The sequence below is a fragment of the Camelina sativa genome, chromosome 9 (assembly GCF_000633955.1).
Source record: "Camelina sativa cultivar DH55 chromosome 9, Cs, whole genome shotgun sequence".
NCBI classification, from domain to species: domain Eukaryota; kingdom Viridiplantae; phylum Streptophyta; class Magnoliopsida; order Brassicales; family Brassicaceae; genus Camelina; species Camelina sativa.
In genome coordinates this window covers 25,399,356-25,415,334 of record NC_025693.1, presented here as the reverse complement: position 1 = coordinate 25,415,334, position 15,979 = coordinate 25,399,356, and the positions used below count along the sequence as shown (strand labels likewise).

At 39.8% G+C, this 15,979-nt stretch overlaps 3 protein-coding genes across 3 annotated transcripts; 1 reads left to right on the top strand and 2 right to left on the bottom strand.

The window, feature by feature from the left end:
* Positions 1,721-4,341, top strand: LOC104712208 (rop guanine nucleotide exchange factor 6). The gene is made up of 7 exons (XM_010429052.2): positions 1,721-2,216; positions 2,303-2,419; positions 2,513-2,667; positions 2,755-2,829; positions 2,939-3,220; positions 3,310-3,675; positions 3,772-4,341. Exons 1-7 carry the CDS (start codon positions 1,901-1,903, stop codon positions 4,189-4,191), a joined length of 1,731 nt encoding a protein of 576 aa, XP_010427354.1. The 5' UTR covers positions 1,721-1,900; the 3' UTR covers positions 4,192-4,341.
* Positions 4,547-6,221, bottom strand: LOC104712206. The gene is made up of 6 exons (XM_010429051.2): positions 5,896-6,221; positions 5,681-5,744; positions 5,364-5,506; positions 5,191-5,251; positions 5,035-5,086; positions 4,547-4,958 (listed from the first exon to the last, which is right to left on the bottom strand). The coding sequence occupies exons 1-5, from the start codon at positions 6,049-6,051 to the stop codon at positions 5,070-5,072; spliced, it is 441 nt and encodes a 146-aa protein (XP_010427353.1). The 5' UTR covers positions 6,052-6,221; the 3' UTR covers positions 4,547-4,958; positions 5,035-5,069.
* Positions 12,034-14,251, bottom strand: LOC104712205. The gene is made up of 7 exons (XM_019230328.1): positions 13,771-14,251; positions 13,505-13,675; positions 13,204-13,415; positions 13,021-13,094; positions 12,892-12,931; positions 12,734-12,802; positions 12,034-12,392 (listed from the first exon to the last, which is right to left on the bottom strand). Exons 2-7 carry the CDS (start codon positions 13,614-13,616, stop codon positions 12,369-12,371), a joined length of 531 nt encoding a protein of 176 aa, XP_019085873.1. The 5' UTR covers positions 13,617-13,675; positions 13,771-14,251; the 3' UTR covers positions 12,034-12,368.

The following is a 15,979-nucleotide window of genomic DNA, read 5'->3' as shown; positions in this document are numbered from 1 at the left end:
CCTTCTCATCACCACCATCTTTACCTCTTTTCCACCACCACCATGGCACCACCTCCACCACCATCTCCACCTCTTTATTATTATTCCTTAGGGTTCCCAATGTATTATCTTAGGGTTTAGTTTTTTCCTAACCACCACCATCGCCGATATCCAGCCGACCACCGCCGATTTTCGGCCGTCCACCGCTGAACTCCGGCCGACCACCGCCGACCTCCGGCCGACCACCGGTGAGCTCCGGTCGACCACCGGCAAACTCCGACCGACCTCCAGCCATCTCCGACCTCCGGCGAATTCCGGCCATCTCTGACCTCCGGCGAACTCCGGCGACCTCCGGCCATCTCCGACCTCCGGCGAACTCCGGCCATCTCTGACCTCTGGCGACCTCCGGCGAACTCCGGCGACCTCCGACCTCCGGCAACCTTTCTCCACCACCTCCGGCCACCTTCCTCCACCACTATCACAACCTCCTTTGGTAATTTTTTCTACCCCTTGTGTTACTTACTTAATTTTTTGAATTATGATGCTATATTCTTAATTAAATTTGTAAATTTGGTTATTGAGCTAATTGACCCTTTTTTTAAAGCTTCAAAATGACAAAATGACTGTAATACCAACAAGTTTAAAAAACTTTTTTTTTTTCTTCCTCCATCATAAGTAAAAACTCTATATAATTTGATATATATTTTTATGCAAAGCTTATTTTATAGATTAATTATCAGCATTTTTCTCTCTTTCTTTTAACATCCACTTCTCTTCACAAATTTATTATTTTTATCATCATCTTTGTATTTTCTTATAATTTTATTTTACAATCACAGCTTTTAAAATTTGTTTTTTAACAATCATATTTTAACAGTTAAAATATCTACAGCCAAAATTTCTACAATCAAATTTTATACAGTTAAATTTTTACAGTCAAAGTTTTTACACCCACAAATAACAGTCGGGCATAAATCTTGTTTGTTTGTACAATTGTTGGTTCAACGGTAATTTTAAGCAACAGATTTCAGCAGCTAGCGGTTAACAAATTCTATAAAATTTAAAAGATTAACATTCTGAGTTTATAAATTGGTGAATCGTTATTATCACTAACAACTAAAAAATAAAAACAATTTTATCAATGTTATCAATTAATTATGGGCAACTAAGATGAACATAATTTTTAAAAATTGATAATCAATGTCCCTAAAATTTACGAAACGAACGTGGTAATAACTTATCTAAATTGGAGTACATGCATCTAAAGAACCATCTCTTACGTATACATTACAATATGTAGTTTTGACAACAACAACAAAAAAAACATTACAATATGTAGTTTGTATATTTGTAATAATAAACATTTCATAAAAATTACTCTTAAGCAAAAACCACATAATTAAGCGTTCCCTCTTAAAATATTTAAACCACTATCACGATAACAAACTTTAGTCAGTAGAGAAATTTTATCTATGCCATCAAAAAAAGTTTAACGGAAAGATTTATAATGAAAGAAAAAAAAACGAAATGGAGAAATTCGAAAGAAGTCTTCTTGGTTTATAAGTTTCGGACTTAACACTGCGGGAACATCACGGAACACTTCTTGTCCGAAAATCCGACGTGGCAGATTATAACGGCTACTTTGTAAATTCACCATTTTTTTTTTTTTTTCAAGAATAAAATTATAAAAAAATCGGAGAGAGACGTTAAGATTTTACATGTGACTCCTTCTTTACCAAAATTCAAAACTTTTAAAAAGACAGAACAAAAAACAACAACACAAACAATAAGAATTTTTCTCGAATTCATGGACCACAATAACTACTAATTCTTCTTCTTCTTCTCTATGATCTCCTCTGCTTCCTCTTTTCTGGGTATCTAAAAAAATTCAATCTTTTTTCTTTGCGAGTGTCTGGCGATAATGGAGAATAATAATAGCTGTATTGGGTTTGAAGGCGGGTCGAGAAGATTTGGTGAGAGTAAACGAATCGTTGGTTTGATTGACTCAGTGACTGAGTCCACTACTACTGATTCAAGTCTTAGCAGCTCAAGTTGCGGTGCTGGATCTAGCTCCGGGAGATCTGTTTCATCTCCGTCATCTCCTCCGACGAAATCACAGATCCTTGGATGGCCGTTAGGGCAAGGTTCTTGGAGGAAGAGTTCTGGTAAAATGAAGAAGAAAACTCCTACTAAAATCGATGATTTTGGGTTTAAGAGAGTTGGAACAGAGACTTCAGGTTTGTGCAAATCTTGAATTAGCTTAATCATCTCTCTCTAGGAAAAGAATCTCAAATCTGACTTTATTTTGTTTTGGTTTGTGTAGAAATTGAGTTGTTGAAAGAGAGAATGGCGAAGTTGTTGCTTGGTGAAGACATGTCTGGTTCTGGTGAAGGAGTTTGTCCTGCTTTGGCTATTTCTAACGCCATTACCAATCTCTATGGTAGTTTAATAAATAGAAAGTTTCATACTTTAGTTTGTGATGTTTATGTGGTATCTACTTGATTTGTGATTCTAACTTTTGATTTCAATAAAGCTGCAATTTTGGGACAACAATGGAGGCTAGAGCCAATCCCAAGTGAGAAAAAATCCATGTGGAGAAGAGAAATCGAAGTTCTTCTGTCTGTTAGTGATCACATTGTTGAATTGGTACCTTCTTTTCAGAACGTCCCCAATGGAAACAAGATTGAGGTACTTGACTCAACTCTACACCTTTTAGTGAGATTAAAGTCCATGTAGATTGTGTTCTGTTTCATTGATGTTTTGGTGGATTTTAAGGTGATGAATTGCAGACCAAGATCAGATCTCTTTACTTGTCTTCCTGCTCTACGGAAGCTAGACAATATGCTTATTGTAAGAATCTGATCCTTCATTCTTGTTCTCATGACGAGGACTGCTTTCAAATTGGCTAATAAAAATGTGAGATCTTACTAGATTTGTTCTGTTTTTGGACGTCTTTTAGGAAATATTAGATAGTTTTGGAGAAACAACAGAGTTTTGGTACGTTGATCAAGGGATTGTAGCTGCGGAATCTGTAAGGTCAAACTCTTTCCGTGAAGACGGAGACAAATGGTGGCTTCCTCTGCCGCGTGTGCCATCAGATGGACTTACCGAACAATCTAGGAAGAAACTGGATCACACTCGTGAATTCACTAACCAAATCTTGAAAGCTTGTATGTCAATCAACAGCATTGCTTTAGCTGATATGGAAGTTCCACAATCATACCTTGAAGCTCTACCAAAGGTTTAATAAAACTTTTATAACACAAAGCCAAATTCTCTCAAGTTGTTGAATATACAAATTCTTCTAGCTGAACTGTTCTTATTTTGCAGAATGGAAGATCATGCCTTGGCGATTTCTTATATAGGAACATCACATCAGATAACTTCTCAGCTGATTACTTGCTTGAGTCAATAGATCTTTCATCCGAGCACGCGGTTGTAGAAATGGCGAATCGAGTTGAAGCATCAATGTACGTTTGGAGGCGAAGAGCTCACTCGAGGCATATGATTTCTCTGTATCGATCCACAAGTACAAGATGGGGGATGATAGTGAAGGAGATGATGATGCATCAAACTGATGGTGACAAAAGGGAAATATTTGCGGAGAGAGCAGAAAGCCTATTGATCCGTCTCAAGCAGCGTTTCCCGGGACTTAGACAAACAGCTTTAGACACAAGCAAGATCCAATACAACAAGGTTTGATTCATTACCTTTCACTTCACACTTAAACCTACAAAATTAAACCTTATCCTTACAAAAGTATTGAACTTTGTGAAACTCTTTAATTTGCAGGATGTAGGGAAGTCTATACTTGAGAGCTACTCAAGGGTATTAGAGAGTTTGGCGTATAGCATTGGTGTACGCATAGAGGAAGTGTTGTTTATGGATGACATAAGCAAAGATGATGGTGATGATGGTTCTTGTTCAGACAAGTTGAGATTGTTGTCTAAAGAATCAGCTAATGGTGGCTCAGGCTCTCTAAGGAAGAAACTTTCTGCTCCATCGTTGTTCTCTGTGTCATTCTCAGGCACGTCAACTCCGTACAGAACTCCATCATTCTCAGCATCAACTCCAAGTTATTCACCAATGCCGTTGATAAGTCCCATCAACGGAGGAAGAGGAGAAAGAGCTCCGTTTCTCTCTGGGAGGAACATCAGAGAACGTTGTGGGTTTGGTCCAAAGAAAGCATTGGCCAACTATCTCCGAGGATGAATGTTAAAAAGAATTTGGATTTACATTATGTTATTGAGCTAATAATTCTTGTTTCTATCACACAACACGCTCTTTATGTTGTTGTCTTGTCAAGGGTTAAGAACCAGCACAATTCTTTTTATTTGGTGGTTATGTATCTGTTTTATTAGATCAAAGTTCAAACAAGGAGCCAAAAGACCATCTGCTTTTGAGTTAAACGCCAGGACTCAGACTCGATCCCTAACTCTCATCACTTTTTTTCTCTCAAAGGGAACTCTAGTGAAGTCAAACACCCAAAGTTCCGTTTTGTAGCAATCAGCACTATTTATTTATTCATCACACACATTCACACGGAACAGAAGAATATACTTACTAATAAGCAAACATTCGTATCCATTATTCATTATACATGTGGCATCAGTGCATCGTAAAGCATATGGCATCAAAAGATTAAACAACTACATTTTAAGCACATAGACGACACTATTATTATACAAACATTTTTTTTTCTTTCTTTCACACACTATTAGACAAACATTAATTGACGAAAAAGGAGCCAAACAATTTCATCAGGACGAGACTTCTCTTAGTGTTGTTGCATTTGTCGTAAACAAAATGAATCAACATGTGAAGAACAAGCCCCTCTTCTTGTAAACAACATAGACTAAACTCTTCTGATTTGTATAAGGACCTTTATAAAATTTATAGATATTACTTTCTTTTTATTAGAGCGACCCTTCAAATTTCATATTATGATAGGACGACCATGCATGTTGTCTCTTACTTTCCTGAAAAATGATCACAAAGAATATAATTTAGGTTTTCTTTTTCCTTTACACTTGTTCATATAATATTGATAAGTACCTTAACAATTAACAGGTGCTTGTAAATCAGGATTGCTAGTAATAAAGCGACCCTGCGCCAAATAGAAAGATATTAGTGTTAATAAAAGTAATAAATATTGCAAAGGTCTGCATGTATAATAGTAACAAATAATTTTGGATATAGGAAAACGTTTACCTTCCCACCAGTTTCCTCTTGATGCGCTTATGGAATCGCCTTCATCTCCATCTTTTTTGTACTGTATAAGATAAAGATGAAAAGCACAATCTTGAAAGTAAAGAATATAAGTATTTGTCATGTAGGTGTTATATATGTATTTAATGTATATGATAGATGCGACAATGACTAACAGTATCTTGGGTGGTAGTCGTTGCGGAGGAATATTTCTCTTGGCCTCCATAGTAAAGGGATGAGCTCAAGTGGCATGGTGGTTCTGTTTCCTCATTATAGTAACTCTTTTTCTCCTTTTTGTTGCTTCTTTCTCCTCTCTCATCTACATATTAAGCCCACAATCGTATATAAGTTTTAATATGAAGAAAAAGACTACGTTTGAACTGTTAGTTTTAAATTAGTAAACATGTAATAGACACAGTCTAAATTGATCATATATAGTTCTAACTTCTACAACTTTCTTTATTAACAAATTAACCCAAGAAAAAATAATTACTTGGAGAATGAAACTTCACATGACCACCTTGACTTGCAAAGTCCGCTTGCCTCCCCAACTGATCCTTTTAGTACACAAGAAAAGAAAATTAGAGAATAGTTCAACATAATTGCTATATATTAAGTTAGAGCTCCTAAACACCATGTGTATGTAACATGCATATGTTTACAATGATTCACGTATCTTAAAAATGTAAAAATATTGAGATGAGTTACTGCAGAGGGTGGTGGGAAGATGGACTTGAACAATCCAGTACTGGCCGTTGAAGAAGACGAAGCAGAGACTCTTGGACCAAATATATGATCGAAAGACGAAGAAGCTGAGGACGACGATGAAGTGGAAACAATCTTCTTGTTCTTGTTCTTGTCCATGATAAAGTTGTGTAGGTGAATAATGGAAATGTATGTAGTAAAGAAATAAGGTTTAGGGGTGCCGAAAAGAGAAAGGATTAAATTTGCATAAAGAGGCGAAGAAAGGAGAGAACATGTGATGAAACAAAAGAGAAGCCACGTGAAGATTTGCAGTTTTTTTATGAGACTTATAAACTGTCATCTCTGCATATTTATAGTTGCAAAGTTTGACTGCATGTGATCAGTCTTTTAGATTAATTGTCGCATATGTTATTATATTTGACCTTATTTCCTCATAAATAATTTCTTGGTATTATCTATCATATGTGAATGAAATAATATATTATGCCTTTTCTTTTTAACGTTAAGAAAAAGATGAAATATTGAACGAATTAGAAAAAGTAACTATTTTGGTTATGAATCTTATGATGTAGTGAGAGACTTTTTTGTTTTTGTCTTTTACCCTGAAAACAGTTTGAGAGTGTATCTCCGTAAGAACGATTTCTATAGCTTGTTTTGATCGGATAGGATCGGATATCAACTTCGTTAACCCTAATTTTTATAAAAATTCTTCGACGATTTCAGAAGAAGGCTCCTCGGCCCGAACCTTAAAATCTCTTAATTAATACATAATTAGCTTATTTAAAAATGATGGAGGAATAAATATACGTGAGCCGCTGAGCAATGTATCGTTCCATTCCAAATTGGCTCAAACTTCTAATATTTTTGTTTCATGGATTTAGTTGTATTTCATTTCATTATGGATTAGAGTTAAAGGTTTTGGTTGCTGTAAACAAAAAAAAAAAAGAAAGATCTAGAGTTACCGTTTTGGTTGTTAACTTTATTATTTTAACACGAACACACATGAATTTTTGTATAGAAGTTAAACAACACATGAAACTATGAACCACAGGTCCACAGATAACATATGCTTTTTATGATGTATATTCTCTTTCTCATCACCAAATTACCAAAAAAAAAATTATATCATATCTATATAATATCTAATTTAATATACAGTCGAGAAGTCCAAATGTGATAGCAACATTATTCAGTTTTGGTTTCCACCAAAGATCAATTCACCCCAAAGAGACTCGCAAGGAGTTTCAGGCTTCAAGCAATACCCATATATATCGAGTCATTATTAAGAATATATGCCCCATTTATGGTTCACTTTCCGGTCTTTTGTAAAGCTAAACAAATTTTATATTTCCTATATATGAGAAAAGAGAAAACTCTTCGAAATCGATACGCGGTACGTACGCTACCAATTGTGGTGATCGTATTCGTATCAAATGAAGTAGAATCCTTGAAACCATTCCCGTGACTGACCTAATCTCGTGCCCACACTATAAAAGTCAATGAAGATTTATATATGAGGCAAATTTAGTATGCAAAATGCTTTCCAAGGTATTTGTAATTGTAAATAACTTTCATTCTCTAACTGTGTACGGTTTCCGAAAGAAATCAATATATTCATTTATCTTAACGAAAACAATAATATAACAACATTTGCTTTTAGTTTATGATCAACAACATATCACAAGAGAAAAGCGAACAATAAAATTTCCGTTTTCATATACAAACAAAAACGTTTAAGTGAAATTCTAAAAGAATTAACTGATAGATATTTTGTATCGATGTGATGTTTTTATATTCATTTATTTTACGTAACTGTTGTTATAAGCTTTTTTACCATGTGTTGGGGAATATAAGTATCTAAAGGACCAGAAGATCGATAAGGTCAAAGATAGATTCGCCATAGAGCTTTTATAGTGATGTAATAATATTCATGATCGACATCATGAATAACAAAGGGTTTGACTCCAAAGGGTTTGACTCCATATGTTGTCTTCGCAACTTGCAACTTTTGTGAGTCATGAAAATAAGATAAAACAAAACAAAAATATTTGCAAGTTGTGGAATCAACGCGACACAAAAACAAAGAGGATAGATCGTTAAAAGTTAAAATCTTATTTTAGATTTAGTTACTTTCTTTTTCTGAGTTAAAAGTTTAAGCACTCTTGAACTAGATTAGTTCTAGGCTGATTAGATCTTTCCACAACAGTTGTTGGATATCCACTGGAGATTATTTTGAGTAATCTGAGAGTGAGTTTAAGAAGCAGTTGATAGTTAGATTTATGAAATGGGACATGAAGAATGTCTGGGAGAGAAGTGAAAGACCCCAACCCGGACGTCCCAGTGTCCGCGGTCACGGCTTCCCCTCGGCCCTATTCCCGGCCGAATATCCTTTAACCCGTCCACTTAGCTTTGGCTCACGACCTTGCTCTGTGGACCTTTATACGCAGCGGAATATAATTTTACCCTGACCATTCCTTGTGCTTAGCCATACAACCAACCAACCCCATTGGCTTTGCACATATTAGGGATGGGGACTTATAGTCCCTTCGGTTCACGGTGAACGGTTGCTCTATCGGCTTCCCGTACCACTCGTGTCCGAAGCTTACCGGACATACCGTCCGTTGACCTATCGGTCATATCTTGGTACCCCGGTCGACTCGTCGGTCTTGGTATCAGAGCCAGGTCCGATCAAACGATCCGACCCCATAATCGAATCGCCAATCCACGGACCAAGCCGATACTTCCGACTGACTCGTTGACCACCCGACCGATCCATCCGACCTACGGCTCGTATCGTCGATCCTTAGATCACCCGATCCGACTAGCGATCGAATCACCGGTCGACGCTTGATCGATCCGTCCGTGGACGCAGATCGTCAATGACCATTCGATCGGTCCGACACTATGATCGAACCGTCGGTCATCCTGCGGTCAGTTCGACTCTTCGGACGAAACACCGCTTATCCCACGATCGGCTCGGCCCGATTACCGACCCGTCGCTCGTCTCATCGTACCTTCGATAGAGAGGTAGCGTGCGCATCAGTTCAGACGAGAATACTCGCCGAGCCGCACCCCCTTTTCTACTTAGGCTTTGATGGACGATGGAAGGATGATGGCGTGGTGTCCTGGAAATGAAGGCAACGCCCTCTATTTATAGGGTTCTGGCCGAAGTCTTGGTCCCAAAAGGTACCTGTTCGACGAGACCCTTCGATCGTTCCTGTTCGATCGCACACGTTCGGCCGTGCCTGTCCGGCCGTGCCTGTTCGGCCATGACCGATCGTCCGTGTCGGTTCGGTCATGCCTCTTCGCTCATGCCTGTTCGGTCATGACGCCTGTTCGGTCACGCCTGTCCGGTCGTGCCTGTTCGGACACGCCTGTCCGGTCGTGCCTGTTCGGTCACGACTGTTCGCCCATACTCGTTCGTTGCCGCGTCCCATGACCGAGCTCCCAGCACCCAGCTGACTCGTTCACTGTCCACTACTGTCCAGCTGGTCGAGCTTCCTGGCAGCTGATCGAGCTAGTGGCAGCTTCCTGGCAGCTGGTCGAGCTGCCGTTAGCTGCCCGATAGCTGTCCGCAGCTGGCCGAGAGCTGTCCGTAGCTGAGCTAGCTTGTTCATCGAACACGTTCAGCTCGTACAGCTCATATTCTAGCTAGTTGAGCTAGTAGTTTAGCTACTTAGGCTCAGCTAGCGATCAATTTCCTTAAAACAAATTGCCCCCCTTTAGGAGCGCGGGACGCGGGCGTTACAAGTCTACCCCCCTTAAAATGAATTCGTCCTCGAATTCGGTGGGTGTAGAAACTTCTCGACCTTCTGGTCGTTGTGTCCCGACCTTCTGGTCGATGTTTCCCGTTCGTGGTCCTTCCTGGACGCGGACATAATTCCCGACCTTTTGGTCAATATTTCCCGACCTTCTGGCCGATGTTTCCCGACCCGTCCTTCCCAGACTCGGTCACAATTTCCGACCTTCTGGTCGATATTTCCCAACACGTCCTTCCAGGACGCGGTCACAATTCCCGACCATCTGGTCGATATTTTCCAACCTTCTGGCCGATGTTTCCCGACCCGTCCTTCCCAGACGCGGTCACAATTCCCGACTTTCTGGTCGATATGCTATGTGTTCAACGTTTTGAACAATCGCTCGATTCACGAGCTCATCTTGGCGAACACATTCCCGTTCCCAAGCATGTTGTCGGTCTTATCAGAGATTTCCATTTCGTCCGAACACATAGCATACTTGCATACGTCCCCACAGGATCGCGCATGCTCTGATACCAACTTGAAAGACCCCGACCCGGACGTCCCAGCGTCCGCGGTCACGGCTTCCCCTCGGCCCTATTCCCGGCCGAATATCCTTTAACCCGTCCACTTAGCTTTGGCTCGCGGCCTTGCCTTTGGACCTTTATACGCAGCGGAATATCATATTAACCTTAACCCATCCCTTGGTGCATAGCCATACAACCAACCAACCCCACAGGCTCGCACAGTTTAGGGATGGGGACTTATAGTCCCTTCGGTTCACAGGGATCGGTTGCGCTATCGGCTTCCCGTACCACTCGTGTCCGAAGCTTACCGGACGTACCGTCCGTTGACCTATCGGTCATATCTTGGTACCCCGGTCGACTCGTCGGTCTTGGTATCAGAGCCAGGTCCGATCAAACGATCCGACCCCATAATCGAATCGCCAATCCACGGACCAAGCCGATACTTCCGACTGACTCGTTGACCACCCGACCGATCCATCCGACCTACGGCTCGTATCGTCGATCCTTAGATCGCCCGATCCGACTAGCGATCGAATCACCGGTCGACGCTTGATCGATCCGTCCGTGGACGCAGATCGTCAATGACCATTCGATCGGTCCGACACTATGATCGAACCGTCGGTCATCCTGCGGTCAGTTCGACTCTTCGGACGAAACACCGCTTATCCCACGATCGGCTCGGCCCGATTACCGACCCGTCGCTCGTCTCATCGTACCTTCGATAGAGAGGTAGCGTGCGCATCAGTTTGGATGAGAATACTCGCCGAGCCGCACCCCCTTTTCTACTTCGGACTTGATGGACGATGGAAGGATGATGGCGTGGTGTCCTGGAAATGAAGGCAACGCCCTCTATTTATAGGGTTCTGGCCGAAGTCTTGGTCCCAAAAGGTACCTGTTCGACGAGACCCTTCGATCGTTCCTGTTCGATCGCACACGTTCGGCCGTGCCTGTCCGGCCGTGCCTGTTCGGCCATGACCGATCGTCCGTGTCGGTTCGGTCATGCCTCTTCGCTCATGCCTGTTCGGTCATGACGCCTGTTCGGTCACGCCTGTCCGGTCGTGCCTGTTCGGACACGCCTGTCCGGTCGTGCCTGTTCGGTCACGACTGTTCGCCCATACCCGTTCGTCGCCGCGTCCCATGACCGAGCTCCCAGCACCCAGCTGACTCGTTCACTGTCCACTACTGTCCAGCTGGTTGAGCTTCCTGGCAGTTGGTCGAGCTAGTGGCAGCTTCCTGGCAGCTGGTCGAGCTGACGTTAGCTGCCCGATAGCTGTCCGCAGCTGGCCGAGAGCTGTCCGTAGCTGAGCTAACTTGTTCATCGAACACGTTCAGCTCGTACAGCTCATATTCTAGCTAGTTGAGCTAGTAGTTTAGCTACTTAGGCTCAGCTAGCGATCAATTTCCTTAAAACAAATTGCCCCCCTTTAGGAGCGCGGGACGCGGGCGTTACAAGAAGCATAGCCACAGATGAGAAATTAAGAAGATATATATATATATATGGCCAAACATATATTCTTTCTGCTCCTATTGTACGAAACTTGGACCAATATACCATTCAGAATCACGTATTTAGAATCACTTTTTTTGTGTATTGTTAAGTTGTAAATAGTCTTTGTAAGATATATCTTTATAACTTACAATAACCAAATCTAACGTAAAATCATCAAGAGTAAGTGATTTTATATGGTACTTTGGTCCCAAGTTTCGAACAATAGGAGCATAAAGAATACAATGTTTGGCCAAATAAAGTAGTGAACCACATTATAAGCCAAAACCTGAGAGATATCTATTCAAAGTGAGCATGCCATTTACCCATGCACAGCCATTTACACTGAAGATAAAGTAGTGAACCACATTATAAGCCAAACCCTGAGAGATCATAATAATTAAGATATATATATATATATTCAAAGTGAGCATGCCAGTTACCCATGCACAACCATTTACATGCTGATATATAGTCATTAGTATTGCTATATTGTAATTACCATTTTTCCCATCATTACTCTTGGACACGAGAAGAGGGCCAAGAGGTGAGGACACTGCTTATATTTTTTCTCAACATACTAGAGAAAAGTGCTAACTACTGTCTGAAATTAGAGATACTAATTAGAAAAACAATCCTAAACCTAACTTCCTCAGATTCTCTCCTGTCCTTTCACGCACGAGCCTATCCATCTTTTGTTACCACACCAACTGAACTGTTGTCTGTCTAACTTTCAGACCTCAATGGTTCCTGCATGTCAATGTTGTTCACCATATCTTTGTGAGAAAAACCATGTGTGTGTGATAAAACTCAAAGCCTATGAACTTTACGCTGAGGAGAAATCAACCATTATTTTGATGAGTAGTTTTTACTGCAAGTATCAAAAGGACCGAAACCGCAGAGTCATAGTAATTACCGATCAGATATTATAATCAATTCATGGGGTAAAAGAGGGAAAGGAACAAGTATAAGAGATAATGAGCTAAACTCATATCACTCAGAAACCATTGATAAACATCTAATCAAAACCATATATGCAAATCTCAAACAACACCATGGATGAAAAAAGATTCAGAGAAAAGACTCTTTACCGGTTCATTCTGAAGTTTGTTGTTCAGTCCTATATCCTCCTCGGTTGGGCTAGGGGAGAGAACCATCACCTGAAATCACACAAATACTAGCTAAGAACATTACACAACAAAGTCAGAAACAAGAATCAAGAAACATCAAAACAAATAACAATACCAACCTCAGGACTAATACTGTTGTTGGGCTCTTCCTGTATCAAACTGGAAAACAAGACAAAAAAAAAAAGCAAACACATTAAACTAATAGTCTACAATGTAGGATTCACCAAAGCTAATATTGTATAGATTACCATATATTTGTATCATCTGAAAACAACTCTGGATGCAACGTCCTTGCCATGATCATATAAACCCCAGTAAGGCGCTACAATCAAACCAACATAAAAACCCCCAGAGAGTATAATAAACCCTAATCAAATCGATGGCTGAAACTAATCATCAGATTTGAACCGAACATTTAGCATAAAACTTACAGAGATAGGTCCTTGTAGAGTGTCAATTTTAGATTTGGTCATCTTAATTTTAGACAGAGTAGCGAAATTGAAAAACGAAGAGATTTTGCCCTTGGGAATAGCTTCTTTCCTTTGACGCAATAAGTCTCTGATAGCTTGAAGTTGAAGCTCTATAGACTTCAATGTCTCACCGATCGCCAAAAGACCTGTGATACTAAGCTCTCCTCCATCCACTGCAAATATATAGCAAAAAAAAAAAAGATGAGGCTTGAGTGGGGGGGATGAAATGGAGAAACAAGACAAATGTTTTAATTCGAATTACTAGTCCGAGTAGAAATGAGTTGATGCGACTCGTCGATCGAATCGTAGAGAGAAGACATCATAGAGCTTAACGAAGGTTTATTAGATCCATTTGCTTTCATCTTTTTCTTCATTTCTCCTCCTCCTCTCTTTTGCAGAATGCTTAGGGATTTTGATAAGGGATTCACCAAGTCTGTGTGTTTATAATTGAGAAAATAAAATAAAAATACCCCAATTTCTAATTTTCCATCTTTTCTGATACTGTACTTATTTTATGTAGAGTTTTACCTTCTCAATGACAAATTAAAGTTTTAGGGGTTATTGTCTAAATGGGCATTTGTTGGCTGGAAAACTTTCAAAATGACCATTTCTATCCATACTCTCAGAATTAGGCTTTTTTACAGATTGAAAATGACATTTTTATTCTGTCTTCTGTGTCACTTTTTTGCTTTCTCTCTTGACAACGCCGATGCTTCTCTGAAATTTTTTTTTTTTTTCATACGGTACTTCTTTGAACACAATCTAATTTTCCGGCGATAACTCTTGATTTTTAATAAATAAAACTAAACCCTAAAAGGATACTAACTATTGAACCCAAGGGTGCCAATTAAAACTTCCAATTCATCTTCATATCTAAACCGCCGTTGTCGCTGGATCTCATCACCGCCATTTCACAAAACATCTCCGCCACCAACACCATCTACTCCGATAAATCCAAGATATTCAATTGACTGTGTTTTGAATATCTAAACCCTAAAGGAATAATGTTGAACCATTTTAGACATTGATCTAATCAATTAAGATTTTTTCTTAAACATTTTAACAACAAACGCAAAAAAATTATGTTATTCTTTACAAAGTGAATCAAAATTTCCAACTCATCTTCAAATCTAAAGTGAATTTCAAAACTACATGTTTGTGATTGATAATTCATCACTATCATCTTCGTGGCACTACGTTGCCGTTCTCAAGTTAGAAACCAGAGTTGTGTCGAGATAAAGAGACGATTAATTTTGTGTGATGGTCTGTAATCACGAAAAGAAAGTCTGTATTGAACAATACCCATGAGAATAAATGCCAATCTCGTAATTAACTCTAAAGTTTATAACAAATTAAATACTTACACTAGGCAACCAAAAATATTCGTACTAGAGGAGATTGTTGGGACTCACGATGATGTGAGAGCCCTCCAAAAATAGGCGTATGCCACTTAAGCGTGGAGAACACACGGTATTCTTTAGTAAAAGGCGAAAGAATAGTTCGCTTTGTGCTCACCACATGGCTGCGTGCTTTTAATCTTACGGAGAGTCAAGTCTATTTATAATAAAACTCTCACTACCAATCTCTCTTAAACTTCCGATGTGGGATACGCGTTTAAGCTAATCCTTGTTTAAAAGCTTAGTGAGTATACATACTCAAAGCCCATTACCATTCTCTTTTTATACCATTATACTTCCACTTAACTAGAGTCTAGGAGTATCATCCGAGTATGTAACCTTCGTATCAGTTTAGGATAGGAGTACAGTATGTTAACTTCGTATAAGCTATCGATTGATATATTAACCAAACAATACATATAATTATTCTACATTTCGTATACATATCAATTTCCGCTTTATGGTTTACAGTTTTTTTTCCTCTCACAAAAAATAGACCCTAAAAAACCTACCGACATTTCAAACCGTTATAGCCTTGACGAAACATCCTTGAAGTAAAGCTTCAATGTCTCGTAGGTCATGAAGCAAATCCCAACACCAGGTACCACTTTGTAGTACTCTGGAAGAATTCCTCTGTACAAGCCTCTCGCTCCTTCGGTCTGAACAATACGCTTTAATGTCCCTAACAAACCTGTCTTGTACACTACCTCTCGCCCCCCTATTCCTTCTAGCTGCTTCCTTCTTCTCACCAGATCCAGTGGAAACGTAGCTGCAATGTTGGTTACATTAGATTAGAAATTAGATGACAATTGACCAATGCATCAATTCTATGAAGTGGTTCTACTGCCTATGTACGCAGAGTGAGACGTGCTTCATTAGGAGGATATATACACAGTGCAATTGAAAATACTGAATTGGTCTTACTTCAATTTGTCCAAAAGCTTGATTTTTCTTATTCTAGCTCGATGAAAAAGAAACAAACCTGGAAGAGAATGGTGAGGCGAGAGAGAGGGGCAGTACAAGTCTTGCTAAAAGCACCGGCGAGTCCACCGGCTAAGAGCTGTGACGCCGATTCGATATGTGATCTCTGGTCTTGCGTTAAACGATGAGACGAAGACGCTACGCCATGCCCTGAGCTCACACCAACCCTAGCATCCGTCTGCATCACCATTTAAGCCGCCCAAAATCAGAAATCCTCAACCTATCAAAAAATCTCAATCTCACACACCTCTTAGAAGCTTATCCGAACAAGACAATACCAAAGCTCGAATTTTTCGAGGAGAGAAGAAAATAAAAAAAAAACGAAACTTTCAAAGATCTCCGTATTGGGTTTTTGATTG

Bases quoted from the DNA above. Each gene is read 5' to 3' on its own strand.
- LOC104712208 (XM_010429052.2), top strand. From the start codon at position 1,901: ATGGAGAATAATAATAGCTGTATTGGGTTTGAAGGCGGGTCGAGAAGA. The intron at 2,668-2,754 runs GTACTTGACTCA...GTGGATTTTAAG, and splicing joins CCAATGGAAACAAGATTGAG to GTGATGAATTGCAGACCAAG. The intron at 3,221-3,309 runs GTTTAATAAAAC...CTTATTTTGCAG, and splicing joins ACCTTGAAGCTCTACCAAAG to AATGGAAGATCATGCCTTGG.
- LOC104712206 (XM_010429051.2), bottom strand. From the start codon at position 6,051: ATGGACAAGAACAAGAACAAGAAGATTGTTTCCACTTCATCGTCGTCC. The intron at 5,507-5,680 runs GTAATTATTTTT...CTTAATATGTAG, and splicing joins TGTGAAGTTTCATTCTCCAA to ATGAGAGAGGAGAAAGAAGC. The intron at 5,252-5,363 runs GTTAGTCATTGT...TATCTTATACAG, and splicing joins CGACTACCACCCAAGATACT to TACAAAAAAGATGGAGATGA.
- LOC104712205 (XM_019230328.1), bottom strand. From the start codon at position 13,616: ATGAAGAAAAAGATGAAAGCAAATGGATCTAATAAACCTTCGTTAAGC. The intron at 12,932-13,020 runs GTAATCTATACA...CTTGTTTTCCAG, and splicing joins TCAGATGATACAAATATATG to TTTGATACAGGAAGAGCCCA. The intron at 12,803-12,891 runs GTTGGTATTGTT...GTGTGATTTCAG, and splicing joins ACAACAGTATTAGTCCTGAG to GTGATGGTTCTCTCCCCTAG.